This window comes from Pteronotus mesoamericanus, unplaced genomic scaffold (assembly GCF_021234165.1).
Source record: "Pteronotus mesoamericanus isolate MK-2021 breed Mesoamerican mustached bat unplaced genomic scaffold, CSHL_Meso_final contig_66, whole genome shotgun sequence".
NCBI classification, from domain to species: Eukaryota; Metazoa; Chordata; class Mammalia; order Chiroptera; family Mormoopidae; genus Pteronotus; species Pteronotus mesoamericanus.
In genome coordinates, this window is record NW_026555230.1 from 2,029,158 (window position 1) to 2,049,836 (window position 20,679).

Genomic DNA, 20,679 nt, shown 5'->3' on the forward strand with positions numbered 1-20,679 from the left:
GATTTCACTCATATGTGGAATATAAAACTGAAACTCAGACACAGACAACTGTGTAGTAGTTACCAGAGGAAAGAGGGGTGAGGGCTAGTAAAGGGGGTCAGATATATGGTGATGGAAGATGGTTTGACTTTGGGTGGTGGGCACACAGTGCAAGATACAGATCATGTATCATAGAAATGTACACTTTGAACCTTTATAATCTTATTAACCAATGTCACTGAAATAAATTTAATTTTATTTTTTAAAGATTTGGTTTATTTTTCAGAGAGAGGAGAAGAGAGGGAGAAAGAGAGGGAGAGAAACATTGATCAGTTGCCTGTCACATGTCCCCAACTGGAGACCTGGCCCACAGCCCAAGCTTGTGCCTTGACTGGGAATCAAACTGGTGACCTTTTGGTCTGCAGGCTGGTGCTCAATCCATTGAGCTACACAAGCCAGGGCAATAAATTTAGTTTTTAAAAAACCTCCACAAACTTAATAAAAGAAAATAAACAGGAACTTCACTACTGTCAGCTGAATAATAGCTTCCCCGCTCCCAACAAAATATCCACTCCTTAGCCTAGAACAAGTGACTATCATACTTTACATGGCAAAAGGGACTTTGCAGCTAAGAATATTGGGATGCACAGATTGTTTTGGATTATCCGGATGGATCTAATGCAATCTTACGATTAACCTATCTGGCTGATGATAGATGAATGAATTCACCATTCTTATAGCAGGAATGCAAGAGGATCAGAGTCAAAGAGAGAAACAGATTGGAATATGCTGTTTCTGGCTTTGAAGATGGCAAAAAGGGCATGAGCCAAGGGGTGCAGGTGACCTCTAAAAGTGAGAATAGACAAAGGAACTGATACTCCTCTTGAGCTTTCAGAAGAAATGCAACTCTGCCCACACCTTGATTTTTAAAACTTCTGCTATCCAGAACTATAAGATAATAAAATTGTGTCATTCAAAATCACTGTTTGTGGTCATGTGTTACAACAGCAATAGGAAACTAAAACATTCATTAAGCTGAAGGCCAGCCTTAATATTATAGAACAAAAAAGAGTGAGGGTAAACATCGTTATCTTAAAAAACTAAGTACAGGTTATTTAGTAAATGTAGATTTCCTTGTTTCATGTCAACTCAATCCAAGTGATAATTTTAAAATGTGTGTGGGGTATGGCTGAGTAGTATTCCATTGTGTAAATGTACCACAGCTTTTTTATCCACTCATCTACTGATGGGCACTTAAGCTGTTTCCAAATCTTGGCTATTGTAAATAACATTGCTATGAACATAGGGGCACATATGTTTATTCAAATCAGTGTTTTGGGATTTTTTGGATCTATTCCCAGTAGTGGAATTACTAGGTCATAAAGAAGTTCTATTTTTAATTTTTAAAGGAAACTCCATACTGTTTTCCACAGTGGCTGCACCAGTCTGCATTCCTACCAACAGTGGACTAGGGTTCCCTTTTCTCTACAACCTTACCAGCACTCGTTGTTTATTGATTTATTGATAATAGCCATTTTGACAAGCGTGAGGCAATATCTCATTGTGGTTTTAGCTTGTATTTCTCTGATGATTAGTGATGCTGAGCATCTTTTCACATGTCTATTGGCCATGTGTGTGTTGTCTTTGGAGAAGTGTCTATTCAGGTACTTTGCCCATTTTTAAATTGGATGGAATTTTTTTTGGTATTGACTTTTATAAGTTCTTTATAAATTTTGGATATGAACCACTTATCAGATGTACTATTGGTAAATATGTTCTCCCATTCAGTGGGTTGTCTTTTTATTTTGTTGATGGTTTCCTTTGATGTGCAAAAACTTTCTAGTTTGATGTAGTCCCATTTGTTTATTTTTTCTTTTTTTTTCTCTTGCCCAAGGAGATATATCAGGAAAAATATTGCTATGAGAAATGTCCAAAAAAGAAAAAAACCCTCATAGACAAACAACAGTATGGTGATTACCGGAAGAAAGGGGGTGGGAGGAGGTAGAAGAGGGTAAAGGGGGAATAAATGGTGAAGGAAGGTCTGACTTGGGGTGGTGAACACACAAAACAATATATAGATGGCGTATTTTAGAAGTGTATACCTGAAACCTATATAATTGTATTAATCAATGTTACTCCAATAAATTCAACAAAAGTAAGACATAAATTATAAAATGTATATTAAAATATGGGTGGGGTAAATACAAATTAATTAAATGAAACAGCCATGTAGTGACAAGATAACTGAATGTGAGACCTTCATATAAGCATAGCTGAATGGGAACAATATACTCTGTGTGTGTGTGTGTGTGTAGTACAGATAGCAAGAATCTGTAGCATATGTTTTTAAATAGTTCTATGGAGATATCATTCACATATATAACTGACCTATTTAAAGTGTAAAATTCAAAGATTTTTAGTATATTCACAGATATATACAACCACCGCCACACAGCTTTAGAGCATTTTATTTTCATCACCTCAAAAAAGAAACCTCGTCTGTACCTTTTAGCTATGACTGCCCTTTACCTCCACCCCATTTGCCCATCCATAAGCAATGACTAATCTGCTTTCTGTCTCTATAGATTTTCCTGTCATGGATTTTCATATGAATGGAATTATACTATATGTATGTGGTCTTTGTGTCTGGTTTCTTTCACTTAGCTCGATGTTTTCAAGGTTTATTCATGTTATAGCATGTGTCAGTATTTCATTCCTTTTTTGGCCAAGTAGTATTCTATTGTATGGATAGAACAGTTTGCTTATTCATTCATCTGTTAATGGGCGTTTTAGGTTATTTCTGCCTTTTGGCTATTATAAATAATGCTTCTATAAACATTAATGTAAGGGTTTCACTTGATCCAAGTTTGGGGCAGAAGAATACCCACCATTGCTAACAGCCCCTCTCAACTAGGTCTGATTGACTGAAGCCAGCCAGGAGAGTAATTATTCCTTGGTGTCTGGAACTATACACAAGTCTTCATCTATTGTCAGCCAGTTAGGAAGGTCCATTGAGCCTTCTGGCCAGTCTTGAATACCCAGGCCCTGGAGGTCGCTGCTTCTTATCCCAATGTTCTAGCTAGCAGAAGAAGAAGGAACACAATGGACACGGAATGGGAGGAACAGTCAGCTTTTCCTCAAAGCAGCACGAATTGCCAAGGCTCTTTGAAAGGTATTAGGGTTGAATCATGTCCCCCAAAATGATATTTTGGAGGCCTAATCCCTGGTACCTGTGAATGCGATCTTATTTGAAAACAGGATCTTTGCAGATGTAATCAAGTTAGGATGAGTCCAAACTGGACTCATTAACTAGTATCCTTGTAAGAAGGACATATGAAAACAGAGGCAGAGATTGGAGTGATGTATCCACAAACTAAGGAATACCAAAGACTTATGGCAGCTACCATAAACTAAGAGGGAGAGGTCTGCAACAATCCTTATTTACAGCCTTCTGAAGAGATATGGCCCTTTGTGAATGTTTGGTAAATGAACAAGCAAATATAGCTCAAACTTGAAGCCGAACCTAGTTGAGGACACAAAGTAGAAAGTCATGAAAGTATCATGGTTGCTAGATAAGCCAATAATTCATTTCTTGAAGTAGAACCTAAAGAGGTTTGTTAAGGCAATGAAATAATAATATTACTTTTACTGCATTCTGCCCTGACCGGTAAGGCAGATGGTGCTGTCATATGCCTGGGCAGTTAGGCAGAAATGGCTTTACCCACAACCCTAAACTAAGGGAGCAGGATCCTGTGCACTGGGAAGCTGGTCTGCTAAGACTAAAGAGTGTGGCCTTTCACCCCTGCACCTGTTATTCCATGGAATATTCCAGCAAGTTCCAGAACAGCCGGGGCATTACACATGAAGGAATTCAGTCAGGCCAGTGTAGATTGTCCTTGGCAAGGAGCAAATGCGCATGGAATACCCTGCTCTTGAGCCCAGACTTCTGTGACTATAGTAACTTCTCAAAGCATATCACATTAAGGGAGTTGTATTCATTTCCTTTGGCTGCTATAACAAATTACCACCACCTTGGTGGCTTCAAACAATGTGCATTTATTCTCTTACATTTCTGTAAGTCGGGGGTCCAAGATCTGTTGCTCTAGGCTGAAGCCAACATGTCAGTTGGCCTACCCTCCCTCAGGAGGATTTGAGGGAAAATCTGTTTGCTTGCCTTTTCTGGCATCTAGAACTGCATTCCTTGTATTTCTCAGTTAATAGGACCAGCTTCCATCTTCAAAGCCAGCAGTAGAAAATCTTGCTTTAGTGATCACACTGCCTCTGTGGGCAACGATCCTCTATCTCCCTCTTATGAGGACATTTGTGATTATATTTAGACCCCAGTTGAATAATCCAAGATAATCTCCCCATCTCAGGATCCTTAACTAAATCACATCTGCAAAGTCTCTTTTGCCATATAAGGTAACATTCATGGGTTCTCAGAATCAGGATTCAGATATCTTTGTAGGTCATTACTCACCCTACCACAGGAATGGAGGTGAGAAATATTTTCCTGTGGGCTTGAAATTTATATTGACCAACCCAAACCTCCTCCCTTAAATGGCAATGAGAAAGACTCCAAGATCCCTCAAGAGGTTTTCTTTCTGCTGGTGTGTGTTATAATGACACCAATTCCCATGCTCCGAGATGGAAGGGGAGCAGCCACCTGGTGGATCGAGAGTTGACTATAGATCTACATTCCCTGATTCTCCTTTGTAGGTCACCTGCTTTTCTTTGTTGATGTATCATGGCACTTTCAAGCTTTTATATATGCAGTTGAGTCTATTACAGACACAGCAGAGCAGGCCACATCCATTCCCCTAAGGAATGTCCTACACTCAACACCTAAACTACTTACAAGGGCATAATGCATTCGGTCTCCCTGATGAACATTCTGCTCCTTTCTTGCCCCTCAGTGAACTTTCTAATGCCCATGCATCCCCATATCACACCTGATAAGTCCTACAGTGGCTTGCCATCACTGACAGAAAGACCAAGTTAGATGGTCCCCACTTGGTTTCAAGGCATTCCATGATCATGCCCTGTAGATGAGTCAGCCCCATGTCTACCAACACCTTCCTTTACTACCTGAAGCCTTTACATCTGCCTCCATGGACTACTTCTGTCTCCCATCAGGAGGCAGTGTTTGTTTTTTATTGAGATAAAATTCACATTAGATAAAATTTACAATTTAAAAAACTCTGACAGGCTATAACATGATGAACCTTGAAAACGTTAAGCTCAATGAGATCAAACCCTTGTCCGAGGTATCACTGGCAAATATATTTTCTTTTATGGTGGTTCCCTTTTCATTTTACTGATGTTTCCTTTAGCCATGAAGAAGTTGTTTTTTTTTTTTTAATTTTGATGAAGTCCCATTTGTTTATTCTTTCCTTTATGTTCCTTGTTCTAGGAGATATATCGGTGAACATATTGCTGTGTGGAAATTCTGAGATTTTCCTGCCTATGTTCTCCTCTAGGACTTTTATGGTGTTGTGACTTATAGGTAAGTCTTTTATCCATCTTGAGTTTATTTTTGTGTATGGTGTAACTTGGTGGTTGAGTTTAATTTTTTTCATGTAGTTGTCCAGGTCTCCCAACACCATATGTTGAAGAGGCTATTTTTACTCCATTTTATGCCTCTGCCACCTTTGTCAAATATTAATTGACCATAGGGACATGGGTTTATTTTGCAACAGCATGGATGGAACTGAAGAGCATTATGTTAAGTGAAATAAGCCAGGCATTGAAAGACAAATACCATATGATTTCACCTATAAGTGGAACCTAATCAACAAAACAAACAAGAAAGCAAAATATAACCAGAGACATTGAAATAAAGAACAAACTGACAAAAACCAGAGGGGAGGGGGGAAGGGGGTAACGGGGAAAAGAAGGGGAAGGGTCTTCAAGGAACATGTATAAAGGACCCATAGACAAAGCCAAAGGGGGGCAGGATTGAGGGTAGGAAGTGGGGGTCAGTGTGGTGGGGGAGAGTGGGGGTAATGGAGAAAACTATACTTAAACAACAATTAAAATAGGAAAAAAAAGAAAACATTAAACTCAATGAAAGAAGCCAGACACAAAAGGACAAATATTATATGATTCCATTTACATGATAAACCTAAAATAGTGAAGTTCATAGATATAGAAAGTAACAAAGAGATTACCAGAGGCTTGGAGGGAGGGTGGTAATAGGGAGTTATTATTTTATGGCTATGGAGTTTCAGTTTGGGAAGATGAAAAAGTTCTAGAGATGGATAGTGGTGGTGGTTGTATAACAATGTGAATGTACTTAATGTCATTGAATTATACACTTAGAATAGCTAAAAGGTATGTATATGTATATTTTGTCACACTAAGACATTTAAAAAAAAACTTACTACTTTAACCCTTTTAGATTGTACATAGAGTAGCTTTCAGCACATTTCTGGAGTTGTAAAATCATCATTGTCAATTTTAGAATATCTTCATCACTCAAAAAGAAACTCCTCCCTCATTAAACAGTCATTCCTCATCCCCCTAGCCTCTGGAAACCATGAATGTGCTTTCTGCCTTTATGGATTTGCCCATTTTGGACATTTAATATAAGTAGAATCATACAATATGTAACCTTTTGTGTCTGGCTTCTTTCACTTAGCATACTGTGTTCAAGGTTCATCCATGTTGTGGCATGTACCAATACCTCATTCCTTTTTTATGGCTAAATAATATGCCTTTGAATGGAAAGACCACATTTTGTTTTTCTGTTCTTTAGTTGATGGACATTTGGATTATTTCCACTTTGATTATTGTGAATAATGCTGCTATGAACATTTGTGTACAAGTCTTTGTGTGGACATATGTTTTCATTTCTCTTGGGTAGATACCTAGGAGTGGAATGGCTGGGTCACATGATAACTTATTAACATGCAACTTGCAGGAGAATTCAATGCATCGACTCTGGATCTCTATGCTGATGGAGGATATAAGCAACCTGGAAAACAGAAAACCAAAGGCAGTTGAAAAAAATCTTTTTAGTTCATATTTCCATTTCTCTCCCCTCACCAAACCACTACTGGGTCTGTCACTGTGTCACAAAATTCACAGTTTGAGCATAAGCTCCCCTCCTGAGCCATGAAATGACTCCCAAACAGATTTCAGATGTATGTATGGGGTGGTTAACTGGTTGATCTGTAGTTGACTTTGATTTTTGTCTTTCTAATCATTACTTTATACTAGAAAATCTTTGCCTTCAGACCTCCTATGTCAAGATCTAAAATCAACCTGTGAAAGTGCTGCTCCACAGATGCCCTATATGGTGAGAATGTGTCCACATGTAATGTCCAAACATCTATTTTGTTTCTGATTGTTCCTCAACCTAAATCCATTCAAGTGAATCTCTTTGAAGACATGCCACCTACAGGTCAGGGTAGTTCAACATCAGTTGAATTCTTTTCAAGTACAATCTGTGACAATTTCTTTATTTTTATAATATTTGTCCTTTGAAACAGTCTTTGAGCTTATGCATTTAAGGGGGGAAGTGGGGTTCAGATACTGTCAAGCAAGCAAAATGATTTGGGCTGTTTCATTCTGTTCTCTGTTCATGAATAGCACTTGATTCATGGACTGCAAATGGAACATTGCACAGGATAGGCTCATCAGGGGCACAGCAGAATTAGTTTTGGAACATTCTCCAAACTACTTTCTGTCTGTCCAGATGGGCAAATCAAACTGAAAATAAGCACAAGTCTTCTAATAGGGGTAATGTGGTTTGCACTTCCAGACAGCTCAAAAGAAATGGCACTGAAAGAATCAGCACCACCTGTAAATTACAAGCATTAACTTACTAACATTTAAATCAACAATTATCACCCCTTTAAGTGCTGGGCTCCATTGGAGAGAGTCAAGTTGTCCTTGTGTTGGGTCAGTAGGTGGTCTCTCTTGTAGTTACACGTGAAAACCCTGATGATGGTTAGAAACCATTCTGCTTGATTTGAACTTGGCAGAAGAACCTGGCGTAAATGAAAGATGTCCTTAGAGGACAGGATGGCAGAGGAGTGGTCCCCAGGAAGCCACCAAACAGCCACAGTCCAGGAAGCCTCACCACCCACATTTCCACAGGATGGCAGGAGCCTGTTTAACATTGCTAATGCCTTACTGCGTGACCTTGGGCAAGTGGTTTTCCCTCTCTGGGCCTTAGTTTCTTCATCTGTAAATGAGGGGCTGCTGAACTAGATAATACTGAAAGTCCTAAAGAGCCTTCTGAGCTTTTGGACTGAGCTGGGAAAGCCTCCCATGTACTTTTCATCACTGATCTAAATGAAGAACTCTGTAAAGGCATGGATCATATTCAAATGTCAGAATTTCATTTTTAAGAGATGAAAGGGCACACTGAGAAATACACTTTAGAATTACGTTTTCTGGAAAGAATGGGCTGGACCCCAATTCAGCAGTTAGACCCTGGCCTTGATCTAGATAGATTCCCAGGACTTTTTTCAATATGTTTGCTTTTCCTATTCACCCATTCATCCTATTTTTAAAGACAAAAACAACTAAAAGCTAGCAGAAGCTCTCACAGTCTCACTCTCTCAGCTTAGCATCACAGGGCAAGAATGGAAAGGCGGGAAGAAAAATCTTTGTCCATTCAGCTCGGCCACAGGTGAGATGTGACAGAACCTCGAAGGTGTGTCACAAATTTAGGCTTAGCATAAACAAAGGACCTGCCAAACATTCTGTTTGCTTTGCTCTAACAGTTTTGGAAACCAGCCTTTCACTTTTTCCCTGGCCTAAACCTGGTGGGGTAGGTGAAAATGTCATAAGGTCTCCTAGGTGGAAGGGACATGAAAGAGGGACCAGAGAACAAGGCCTAGGCATCCCCAAGAAGCCATCCAACTCTTCCATCTTGAACTTGTTCCGTCTCTTAAAAAGTTCCATCACCCCATAGCTTGTCCCCTTTATCTTTGTTTCCACAAGTTGAGGCCACATACAATAGATCAAATCCCCCATGAACTCTCTCCAGGATTCTCTCTCATTATCCTTCTACCTTTAACCCTGTAAAGTCATCTTTTTCTCTTGCTTAAACACTACCCAATATTATTCCTTTCATGAAAAATGCTGAGTTCCCTTTGATATCCTGAGTACTTGTTTCTAGAGCAAGCCCAGTTTGTTAATGTCTTTTGGAGATGTTACTGGTATCCAGAACAGAGTATACATCCAAGCATTGTGGACTGACCAGGAGGAAGTAGGGCTGTCATCTCCCTTCTTGTAGATCAGAATAAGGCCCCTTGACATGGTATAGGAAAAAAAGATGTAAAAATATTTCTGTTGTGATTCAGGAAGCATCTATAGCCCAGATGTTTCTCTTATTGTGCCTCTTTCCCTTCCCATCTGCTTAGCCGAAATAATAATAGTTAAAACAAAACAACAGCTACCACTCTTGAGAAGTCACTTTATTCCAGGTACCATTCTGTGCATGTTCCATATGTGTTAATGTGTTTTTACAAGCTACCCAGTCTGTTATAGCAGTTCAAACTAAGACAATGCTTCCAGCTGCAATGTATGAGGACTCAAATTCACCCATATCCTCACCAATACTTATCTTTATCTGCCTTCTGAATTATAGCTTCCCTAGTGGGTGTGAAGTAGGACCTCACTGTAGACTATTGCCTTCTTTTGAGAATATTAATTGGCTTCATACTGGACAAAGCTTTCAGGTAGGAGGAGTGCTGAGGAGAGACAGTGCTTGGAGAGGAGGTGGATCTTTCAGGATTTTCTGCAAGTGGTCAGACATTTCAGGAGGATGATGGCCTGGACTGAGCCTCAAGGGATCCATATGTCCATTTCATTTTGAAAATAAACAGATGGTGCCATAATGCTGTACCAGAGTCATAGGAGTTTTTATAGGGTCTGAGCCTCAAGGCCAGATGGTTGAGGTGCCTGGAACCCCACTCTCAATAGCTTGGTTTTATCTTGGAGACAGGTTGCCATTTGTAAGCTAGGAACCAAAGGAAAAAATCCTGTTTCAGGACAGACCCCTGACTGCCATGCAGAGCATCTGTTCATGGGGGCAGCACTCAAGGCAATGGGATCAGGGACTGGTCCAATAATCTTGATGTGAGATGGTGATAGCTGGAACCAGGGTAAAGACAGTGGTGACAGCAAGGAGAAAGCAGTTCCAGGATACACAGTGAGATCTCTGAGAAAGGTACATTCAGTTAGTTCTTTCACAATTTTTCTCCATAGAAAGATAGTCTCAGAAAAATTCAAAGGTCAGCATTTCTAAAGGAAAATTCTCACACATGACAAAGGGAAGATTACTGGCCTCCTCATGTTCTGCAGCCAGGGCTGCCTCCCCTCCCTCCTGGAATATGATGGATAAGAGTGAAGGTGGCAGAGGAAGAAAGGACTCAAGTGCCAGGAGTATAAAACGTTTAGATGTGCCTCTCCTCTTCACCATGCCAACTCGACCAATTGGTATGAAAGTTCATTTCATACCAATGATAAGCACTGTGGAGAAAAACACAAGGTAAGATGTCCCTGGTTTCCAGAACATTTCCCTGTAGGTAAAATCAACATGAAGTCATATGTGAAAAATAATAAAAGATGGAAATGCCCCCTCCAAGGCAGTAACAGATGATTCCTTGTTAAATAGAAAGATGACATTTGACTTCCAAAGGTTTTAAGAAAGAGGTATATGTTGACCTTGGGCTCAGGAGAGATTAGCATTTGAATAACAGGATACCATTGTGCTAAGGGAAGTACAAGGGGTAACAGAAATGAAAAGATATGTTCACACAAAAATTTTTACATGCATGTTCATAGCAGTATTACTCACAATAGCTCCAAACAGGAAACAACCCAAATGTCCATCTATTGATGAATGCATAAACACAATGTGGTCTATCCATACAATGGAATATTATTTATTTGTAAAAAACAACAAGGATCATGCTACAACATGGATGAGCCTTGAAAACATTATGCTAAGTGGAAGAAACCAGACACAAAATGCCACATACAGCATGATTTATTTTTATGAAATGTCTAGAATATGCAAATGTATAGAGACATAAAGCAGATTAGTGGTTGCCATGGGTTGGGGGAGGAGAAATAGGAAGTGACTGCTAATAGGTATGGGGTTTCCTTTTGGGCTGAGGAAAATATTCTGGAAGTAAAAAGAAGTGATGGTTATGCAATGCTAAATGTAATGAATTGTACATTTTAAATGGGTGGGTTTCATGTTATGTGAATTTTACCTCAATTTATAAAGATAAAAAAGCTTCTGTCATGTCACTAGTGCTGGGAACCAGGGGACCAGTGGGAGGAGACAGCAAATTTCAAAGCAGCAGGCCCAGTTCTTACGGAGAGTACACCACAGAAGCCATAGGATTAGAAAAAATGGACCCCTTATCCTTCTGGCACTAGGAAAGGGCAGTATGTTCTCAAAGGCTTGAGGGATAAACTGAAGCCAGCCAGGTAGAGAAAAGAAAGAAGGTCATTGCAGACAATGGGGATATGTAGGAAAACCTGCCAGCCCAAAGAAGTATGGTGGGCTCAGGCCAGGACATGTAATATATATTTTTTTATTTTTTAGTTATAGTTAACATTTAATATTATATTCGTTTCAGTGTACAGCATAGTCAGGAATTTGGATTTGCTCTAAGTGAGATAGAGGGCCTTTTACACGAGATTGATGGATTAAGTCAGAGAACATGATCTGATTTACTTTTTAAGAGGCTCCCTCTGGCTGCTTGGTGGAGAATGAGCTGGAGGCAACCATGCAGTTATTCAGGGCAGAGATGAGTGCACACATCCAAGGCTTTTTACAAGGCAGAGTTTGCAGGGCTTGGTAATGGAGTGGATGAGACCAGGAGAGGAATCAAGGCTGCCTTCTAGGTTTGAGGGCCCAGCAACTGGGAAATTGGTGGTGCCATTTACTGAGATAGGGATCATGTAGGGGAGTGGCAGGGTGTTTCGGGGGGCAAGAACGGAGAGTTCTGTTTGGGACATTGTGATGCCTCTGAAAAAGCTATTAGACAACACAAACAGGCATTTGAATGTAGGTATCTAGTTTCACAGAAGAAGCATGGCTGGAGAGGTCAAGGTTGCTGTGATCTGCATATGGGTATGAATGAGATTGTCCAGGGAGAGAGGTTAGAGTGGGAAGAGAAGACCTGGCAGAAGGCACAGTGTGAGCCAAAACACAGAGGCAGGAAGAAGCACAAAGGTTTGGGGAGGAGCAAGTGTTCCAGTGAGGCTGGAAACTGGGGCCAGGAAGTGTGGGAGGGAGATGGTTGGAGATGTCATCCTAGGCTAAGTCCTGCAGGGCCTTGAATGTTGAGCTCAGGAGCTTACACTAGGTTCCAGGAACAATGGGAAGAAGCCACATGGGGCTTGACTTAATACTTTCAGAAGATCCCTCTAGTGTGAAGAGTGGACACAAGAGCAGGGAAAGAAGTAAGCATCCCAGTTAAGATGCTCCATTTTTTCTCAGTCCTCAGGTGGTCACTTGTGTTAGGGGTATACTCACTGGGAATAGAGAGGAAGGGGTGCTTTGAGAAGGCCTGATGGGGTTGAATTGCCAGGTATTCAATCAATACATGTTAATCAACTTTTGTTCAAATTCACAAAACCAGTTAGAGACAGATCCATAATGCTACAATTTTTCTCTGCCTTGGTTTTTATCCATGCTTGGTGATAAAAGTCTGCAGTCAAACACAGATTTGACATTTGCATAGGAGTGAATGAAATCAAATGGTCTTGTTGAATGGGCTGGGATTGGCTACTGTAATATCCAATTTCACGTCCACTAGCATCCTATGGATGCGTGTGTGTCTTGTTGGTCTGTGTGCAGGAGGGTGTTTGATGTACTTGATGCCCCAAAAGGGTGGTAGTGCCTGTTGAAAACAAACAAGAGATAATTTGAACACAATGTTGTTACTATTAATTGGATGCTGTTTTACACATTTGTGTCATGTAACTTTTTCTGGGAGGTTTCTTGGACTGCTTCCATCACAGGAAAAGACACAGAGAGGTCAAATTTTGGTTTCTGTGGTTTGAGTCTCCTAAGTGCTTCAGGCAGACTTCACTAAGTATGTTAAATAAGGCCCTACATCTTCGTATTTGGGAGTCAGATGTTAAGTCCTATGCCTGCAGAGGTCAAGATACAGTGTGGAACATGCTGCCTTGGAAATATTACAGACATAAGTTACTTCTTGCCAAGTGCCTATGCAAATTTCATATTAATTCTAATGAGCACTAGAAAGAAATTTACAAAACAGTCTCCTCCATTAGGAAAACATGGAGTGTAAGGTTTTGCCCTGCCTGACTTGGCACACAGACTTCCAGAAGACTGGCCAATGTTCTGCATTTAGATTTCCAGAGAAGAGGACTCCTCATGATAGTGAGCCTTGAAACCAAATTGTGACCCACTGGAATTTTGTACCCATCTTCTTTTCCTCCTGTATTGTTGTCACCATGGCCACCATTGCCATTATCATCTATATTGTATGGTCCATGGTGTGTTAAGAAATAAAACTCAAACCCCAAATGGAAATTTTAACAGAAATCAAAAAGGATAAGATGATTTGTATCTCATGAGGATTTGTGATACTGGATTACAAAATGCTCAGGTCAAAGGATTCCTTCCAGGGGGTGAGCAATATTATGGCACACAGTTGCAACAGATGTGATGCGGGGTGGGGGGTTCCACAGAAGCACAGGGATGAAAGTCACATACGTCTGTGGAGCTGCAGCTCCTGACCAGTCATGCTGGGTTGTCTCTGGACAGCCAGCAGAGCCTGAGAGTCTACATCCCAGTTCCCTGCTCCTTCTGAGCCCACCTAAGCACTCCTGGGACTCTTGCACAGGCCTCCTCACTCTTCTCTCTGCCTCTATGCCCCATCCCAATCCCCTCTCCACTTTCCCCACCTTTTTACTCTTCAATGGCTGTTGCCTAGGCAGCATTTTCTAAGGCAGATGCTGGATTTTGTACAATAAACCTCTGAGTTTCCTTAGAGAAATGGATTCATGAAATGCCAATCTGATCTCGTCACCCTGCGGCTTCACCTCAGACCCATTGAAAACTCTTTAGGGTCCCCGTTGCCTTTGGATAGACTCCAAACTTTACCTGCTCAGTGAGCCCTATAAGACCTGGTTCCAGCCAACTCGTATTTCGTATGTTTTGAGCTTTCTCACTTCTGGGTCTTTGTTTCCATAGGTTCTCTCAATCTCCCTCCCCCGGTCCCACACATACACATCTGTATGGTGAACTATTACTTTTCCTAAAATCAGCTCAATTCTGATAATCCAACTGGGAGAGACCCTACAGTGCCTTGTTCTCTCCTCTCTAACTGCCTGTATCACATGGAGTTATAGTTGTTGTCATCTGCCTCCTCCCCACAGAGCACCTGAGACTTGCTTTCCTCTCTGGCCTGAGAACTGCGCCAGGCCCACACACCCATCCTCTCCTTTCATGGACACTGCTACCTTTACCACATATGTACTCTGAACCTAAACCCTTCTCTTCAGTCCCACGGTTCCCAGCCTCTCCCATCTAGATCTAGATGCCAGTAGCCACTCCTGTGGACCACTTTCCCTGTCCCTCACTTTCTGACACTCTGCTGCTCAGTGCTTAAAACCCTTTAGTGGCTTCCCTTTGTTCCCAGGATCAAATCTTTGCTCATTAGCATGGCATTCAAGGTTCTGCCTGACCTTGCATTACTGTAAAATCCAGGAGAGGAGAGAATAAGAACTTTGTGGAGAAGCGGAGGACACTGGGGGACAATTTGCTTACAATTTTAAAAAAATATAAAAGGGAATATTGTTTTAGAACTCATTTTCAGGGCTTCTATTTACATATGGGGTGTATTCCAAAAAATCCCTATGTTTCAGGGCTATGGGTGGGCTGAATATTGCTGGTATAGGCAGTGAGTCCCACACTTGTGAATTTCATTGGCAAGTAGATTTCCTTCTTTTTTCTTTTCTTTTCTTTTTTTTTTTTTTTTTACATTTGGAGATGGGTAAAGTTGCCAATTTTCTATTTTGCAAAGTAAGCACATTGTACAAAACACTACCATGTTTTCATGAAATAAAGGACTTTTGTATACTAAAAAAAGCCCATGATTTCAGAATAAAGGTCAATACTCTAGCTTTATGGGTGGGGGGGAACTTGCCACAACCACCTCATTTTTCTTATTTCGCCTGGGACTGGTAAAGACCTGCTGATGTCTGATGTCAGGCATTTGGGAAACTTTTGTAGCCCTTGGTGTTCCTATTCCCCTTGGTTAGCTGTTCAAATTCCCCTTGATATGTACAGTCTTTGTGTCTTAATTGGCCTGCAGAGTGGGCAGCGAGGTGGGAGGTGGGAGTGTTGCTCCCTTTCCCACCCCTATCGTGGAGGGGCCCACACACTAGTTTGCTTAAGAGGGATTAGAGCCCAAGGCTGTGGGAAGAGAGAGGAAGCAAATGGAAAAGCTGTTGAAGCCAGGAGCACAAGCTGAGCAGCTTTGGGTCCCAGGGCCCTTTGTCGCTGCCCCTGCCCTGACGTGGACTCCCTCTCCACTCTGGGGCACCAAGGATCAAATGGGAGGGGAGGTTAGCAGGAAATGGCACTCGTGACAGGGACAGTTCTGCTTTCCAAATGGGTTCCTTCCACAATGGTGGGGATAGTGGCAAGGCCTTTCCAGTGCCCTGGTGGGCAGATGCCACTTTGTGCGGCTGATTTGGGGCATGGATAAAGGAGGTCCCCTTGGAGAACTTTGCAAGGAGGGGCCTGTGGCACTTGGGAGCAAGACAGGAACTCTGCACTAGTGATAGTGATAGTGAGATAATAGCTGTTTTGGAATTTAGAACACATCTTCCCAAGGCTATGGTGTGTAATGAGGGTGTAGGGCAGAACTTTGGGCAGGGATGGAATGCCAGACCCCTCAGAAGTCTACTTAACTCATGTTAGTGGAAGTCCTCCCAGCTTCGTCTGTGCTTCTCTTGTACTCCCAGACTCACCTGGTGGCCATTTGTCTACAGCATACTTCTCTGCCAGTGTCAGAACTGAGGAAAGCAGGGCTTCTTAGGGGAGGAGCTTGTCAGGTCAAATGGTTTTACAACTGGTGACAGGATATGAGAAGTTCAGGAAGGTGTAAGTAGTAGCAAGAAGGTGGAGACAAGGTGATATGGGCCAGGAGTCACCCCCAGCTCCCATGTGCAGGGGCAGTGGGGAGTGTATGTGTATATATCCATGGGAGGCACAGAATCACAGTTTCTAAGTGTAGAATTTCCTGTTTGCAAATAAATTTCATGTTCAATTCCAATTCAGCAGGTACCATACCAATTCGCCACTATCTGACTGAGATTACCAAGTTTTAGGCCAGTCCTCAGCCTGGCAAGCTCAGGGCCTAGATGTCATAGGCCCTTTCAGACTCACACTAACCTAATTTATATGAGTCTGAGAGATTGGCCAGGCCCCAGATGAGTCACTTTACATAAAGAGAGTTGTCTGGTAGGATAACTGAGCTCAGACATTTGCAGTATTTTGATTAATTACATTTTTTGGAGGATCTCTTGGCCCATGGTAAACATTACCCTTTTCTATTGGTTCTTATTCCTGTGTCGTCCTGTGTTCTGGTAGAGCACACTCTAGGTCTTGCATCATCACCTGTTAATATTCATCCTTGCCAGACTTCAACTTGCTAGAATAGGGCTCAGCAAACTTTCTCTGTAAATGGCTATGCAGTAACTATTTTAGGCATTGGGGGCTCTGTGATCTCTGTCACAACAACTCAACTCTGCTGTGGTAGCACAGAAATAGCCATCTACAATACAGACATGAACGGGTGTGGCTGTGTGCTCACGAACTTCATGAACCCTGACATTTGCACTTCCCATAACTTTTCCATGTGGCAACATTATCTTTTGTTTTTTTTCAATCCTTTAAAAATGCAAAAACTACTCTTAGTTTGCAGGCCATACAAACAGACAGGTGTGGTGGATTTGGCCAGTGGCCTGTAGTGTGCCAACTACCCCTGAGTTAGAAGATAGTTTTACTGTGCATTATGCCATGGCCAGTATTCTGCTAGTGGGAGTTAGGTGTTTGCACTACACGTAATGTACCAGTTAGGGTTCCCAGTGGGTGTGACAGTCCAGGGCATGTTGACTGAGATGGCCTCAACTCAGGGGCTGCATTTTCCTTACCTCCTCATGTAGGCCACCCACTTTCCACCATGTGTCGATCTTAGCACAACCTTATTGAATCCAGCCAGGATTTCAACCATCTGACTCTAAAGCACATGGTCTTAGTCATTCCCCCACTGGGCTTCCTAGTGTTCCCTTGTGCCCTTTGACACTATGGGACTGGAGTTGATTAACTCCCCAATCCCAAGGAACCTCCATTTGGCTCCTTTTTCCTCATTAGTCATTGAGGCCATGCATGAAGTGGTGAGGAATAAAAAATAAGGGTAAAATGCCTAGAATATGTCATGTATATATTTAGTATATGTTCAATAATTACTAGCTATTTCTATCCACCCTCCGGCTAGTTAGTGTCACAGAATTAGTAAACACTGCCCTGGAAATCCAAACAGTCACTTACTCCTTATATGTTTTTTATTTTTCCAGCCCCAGGATTCAGAGTAATGGATGGAAGTCATAGGTTCCATCTCAAGTAGAGCACGCTTGTGCTCTACTATGGCTCAGACAGTGGTGGGTGGTACTGGTGGGGGTGTTTCTGGAGCAGTAGGCCTGGTGGGTGACACAGGAAGCCTGTGAAGGGACATGGGTGGGCGGGGGGAGATGGTAGTAGCTGCCTTTTAAGGAGGATGTGGCTTAGGGCAGCCCATGTCAAATAATGATGGGGACAGGCTCCCTAGAAAGCAGTGCTTTCTCTTTGTCCCCTGTCCTCAAAAGCTGGCTGCAACTAGAGCCCTTCTGTTTGTTTGGGTTTTTTGTTGTTGTTGTTGTTTTGTTTAGGACATTCTTTTCCAAATTGTCTCTCTAGATTGATTTATTAGCACAACAAGCTTTTAGTTAAACAAGATAATTTTGGGAGCAAGGGAAGTAGGATTTTCAGATTACATGTACCATACCAATGAAAATTCAAAAAGACAGCCAGGACAGAAGGTATGGCAATAGAGTATTGTCATGATTTAAGTTTGTCAAGTAAAGACGTGAAAACACACATACACACACACACCCTAACATCTACTACAATTAGCACTTCAAAAAAGAAAAGGCATTTTAATATAATAAAATGGATAGTTCTTTATAAGAAATAAGATTTGGCAAACATACCACATGTGCGCGCACACACATATAGATGATCATATGTGAATATTGTTCTTATTTTTTCTCATTTTTCCATGGGTTTGTTAGGACTTAATCTTGAACAACACTTGTCAGTATACGTTTATTCTGAAAGCAAAGGGTTTGGTAATGCCTAAGTTTCCTTGGGATGTAAGATTCTACAATTCAATGAGTTATCCTAACATCATATCATCCTCCTTCTAGTACTCCTCATGAAGACCTTGTGCGGGAGAGTCATGAAATACAGAACTACAACACGCAGACACACAGAAGTAAAAAATAAAAACCATGGAGCCCTTCTTGAGGGCGTTCACATCAAAGGCTGCAAAGGGCATTCTGCTGTTCACGGTAGGGTCGGAATCTGATTTTGCCCGATCCTGGAGATGGACTCCGTTTGCGGGTGTTCATGGAAAAGGACTGCAGCACGTTTGTCTATCAGTGAACACGTTTACAGATCGACTCCGCAGATGTGAACTTGTGCTCTCAGCACATTCATTAAAGCCTTGGGAGAACTGACCCTGTGCCTCATCCTTCGTCCCCTGGGCCCGCGACGCTCCAGCTTAAGCCGTCCCCCTCTTCCCTCTGGCCTGTCCAGGTACCCCAGCCTCGGGCTCGTTTCTTCGAGACGTGTCGCTGCCTGCCAACTGCGGCCAGCCACGAGAACGGCCCTTTTCCTTAATCTCTGGACAGGGTTCGGGTTTCCACTAGTTTCCTGCAGGGATGGGCGAGTGGGCGGGCAGCCAGCCATTCTGAATAAGCAAGCTCGGCCACTGCGACTGAGGCAAGAACGCAGGTGTTGTCCTGAAGGGGCCTCTAGTGTACTCTTTTTACCCTGATGATACCAAGGTCATAAGGGGAAGAGTCTCTATCCAAGAGTCATACGGCTAGTAGACCGCACCCGGCATGTACGCAGTCCTGGGTGCTACTACAGCCCGGGAGTCTGGCGCACCGGGTGGTAATCACCGCACAATCTCGCCTTTTGCGCCTCTGGCTTCCCCGCCACTGTCGACTCACTGCTCCAGGGAGGCAGGGTCCACCGCTGAGCTTCCATCTCCAGGACCTGGGTGGGAAGGGGGGCCTTCGGTCCCTGCTGGCACCAGACTCAACCCTGACAACCCCACCTGCGGGACGCCCTCGCCTCCCCGCCTTCCCTCCCACCCCGCATCGCGCACCAGCCCCACCCCCCGAGACTGCCGGCGCTCCCAGCCCCTTACGCCTCTGGCGAAACCCGTCCCACCTCAAGCGACTGCCGGCGCCAGCGCCCATGCGCACCCCTTTCCGCCCTTGCGGGGTCGGCCGCTCACGCCCGCTCTGGGCGGGTCCTGAAGTGGTGGCAGGGCTCCTCCTCCTCCCGCCGCTCCTCCTCTTTCTCCTTTCTATCTGTACCTACCCTTGGGGCGCTGTCGCGCAAACTGTGCTCCTCTGGGTTCCCTCCATTCGCTCCCAGCAATGGTGGCCAGGCGCTCGGTGTTCCTCTTCTGCTTAGCTTTTTTCTTGGTCACTCTGGTCCAGAGAGGTAAGGTGAGCGGGGCGCGGGGGGACCTCTCATCCCCGGGGGCCCGTTAGGCGGAGGCTTGGTGCATTGGAGGCCCCCGTCCTGCGCATGAGTGGCGTGGTGCCTGCCAGACGGGCCTACGCCGGAGATAGTTTGGCGGGCGGTGAGGCCAACCCCTGGCCCGCGGTGGGATCCAGGTGGCTGGCGAAGAGGTCCAGCTTAGGTGGCTGGAAACAGCGGGAATAGTACCCTCTTAAAATCCTGAACAAGGTGACAAAAGGTGACAGCAGCTGCCCCTCCCCCCAGGGGATTGCTTTTGGGAAATCTTTTATTTTTAGAGGGAGGGGGAAGGGAGGGATGAGAGACAGACAGAAACGGAGAAACATTAATGTGTGGTGGGCCTGCAACCCAGGCATATGCCCTGACTGGGAATCCAACCGGCGACCCCTTGGTTCGCAGGCCGGTGCTCAATCCACAGGGCGCTTTTGGGAAACCTTTAAGAGAACACTCATTTCTTTTAGCGGGGCTTCTCAAAATGTGTTTTTAGGCCACCTGAGACAGAAGCACCTGGAGAGCTTCCTGGGCGCATTCCCGTCCCTTCTGTCACGATCTCTGCAGGGACCGCGACGTGTAGGTCTGACCAGCTCCCAAGGTGCTTCTGGGTGACCGCCCTAGTTTTTGAGCCATTGGCGATATTTTGGCAAGGACGAGGAGGGAGAAATTCTGCTGAATCAAGGGAGCAAGTTTCCTAGATCCTGGCTACTCAAGATGTGGCCCAAGGCCCGCACAGCATCACCTGAAACTTGTCAGGAGTGCAGCATCTCAGCCTGGCCCCTGATCTACTGAGTCGGATTCTTCATTTTAACTAGATCCCCAGGTAATTAGCATTCAAGTTTGAGAAGCATCTTCTTAGAATAAATGCAATCTGT

At 43.2% G+C, this 20,679-nt stretch overlaps 1 protein-coding gene across 2 annotated transcripts in view; it reads left to right on the top strand.

Moving 5' to 3' along the window:
* Positions 1–19,614: 19,614 nt before the first annotated feature.
* CD99L2 (CD99 molecule like 2) overlaps positions 19,615–20,679 on the top strand; it is a 128,635-nt gene continuing 127,570 nt past the window's right edge. For both annotated transcript variants that reach the window (XM_054581807.1, XM_054581808.1), the window contains exon 1: positions 19,615–19,771. In XM_054581807.1, the coding sequence (XP_054437782.1) occupies positions 19,705–19,771 (67 nt within the window). In that variant the 5' untranslated portion in view covers positions 19,615–19,704. The remainder of the gene's footprint in view (positions 19,772–20,679) is intronic.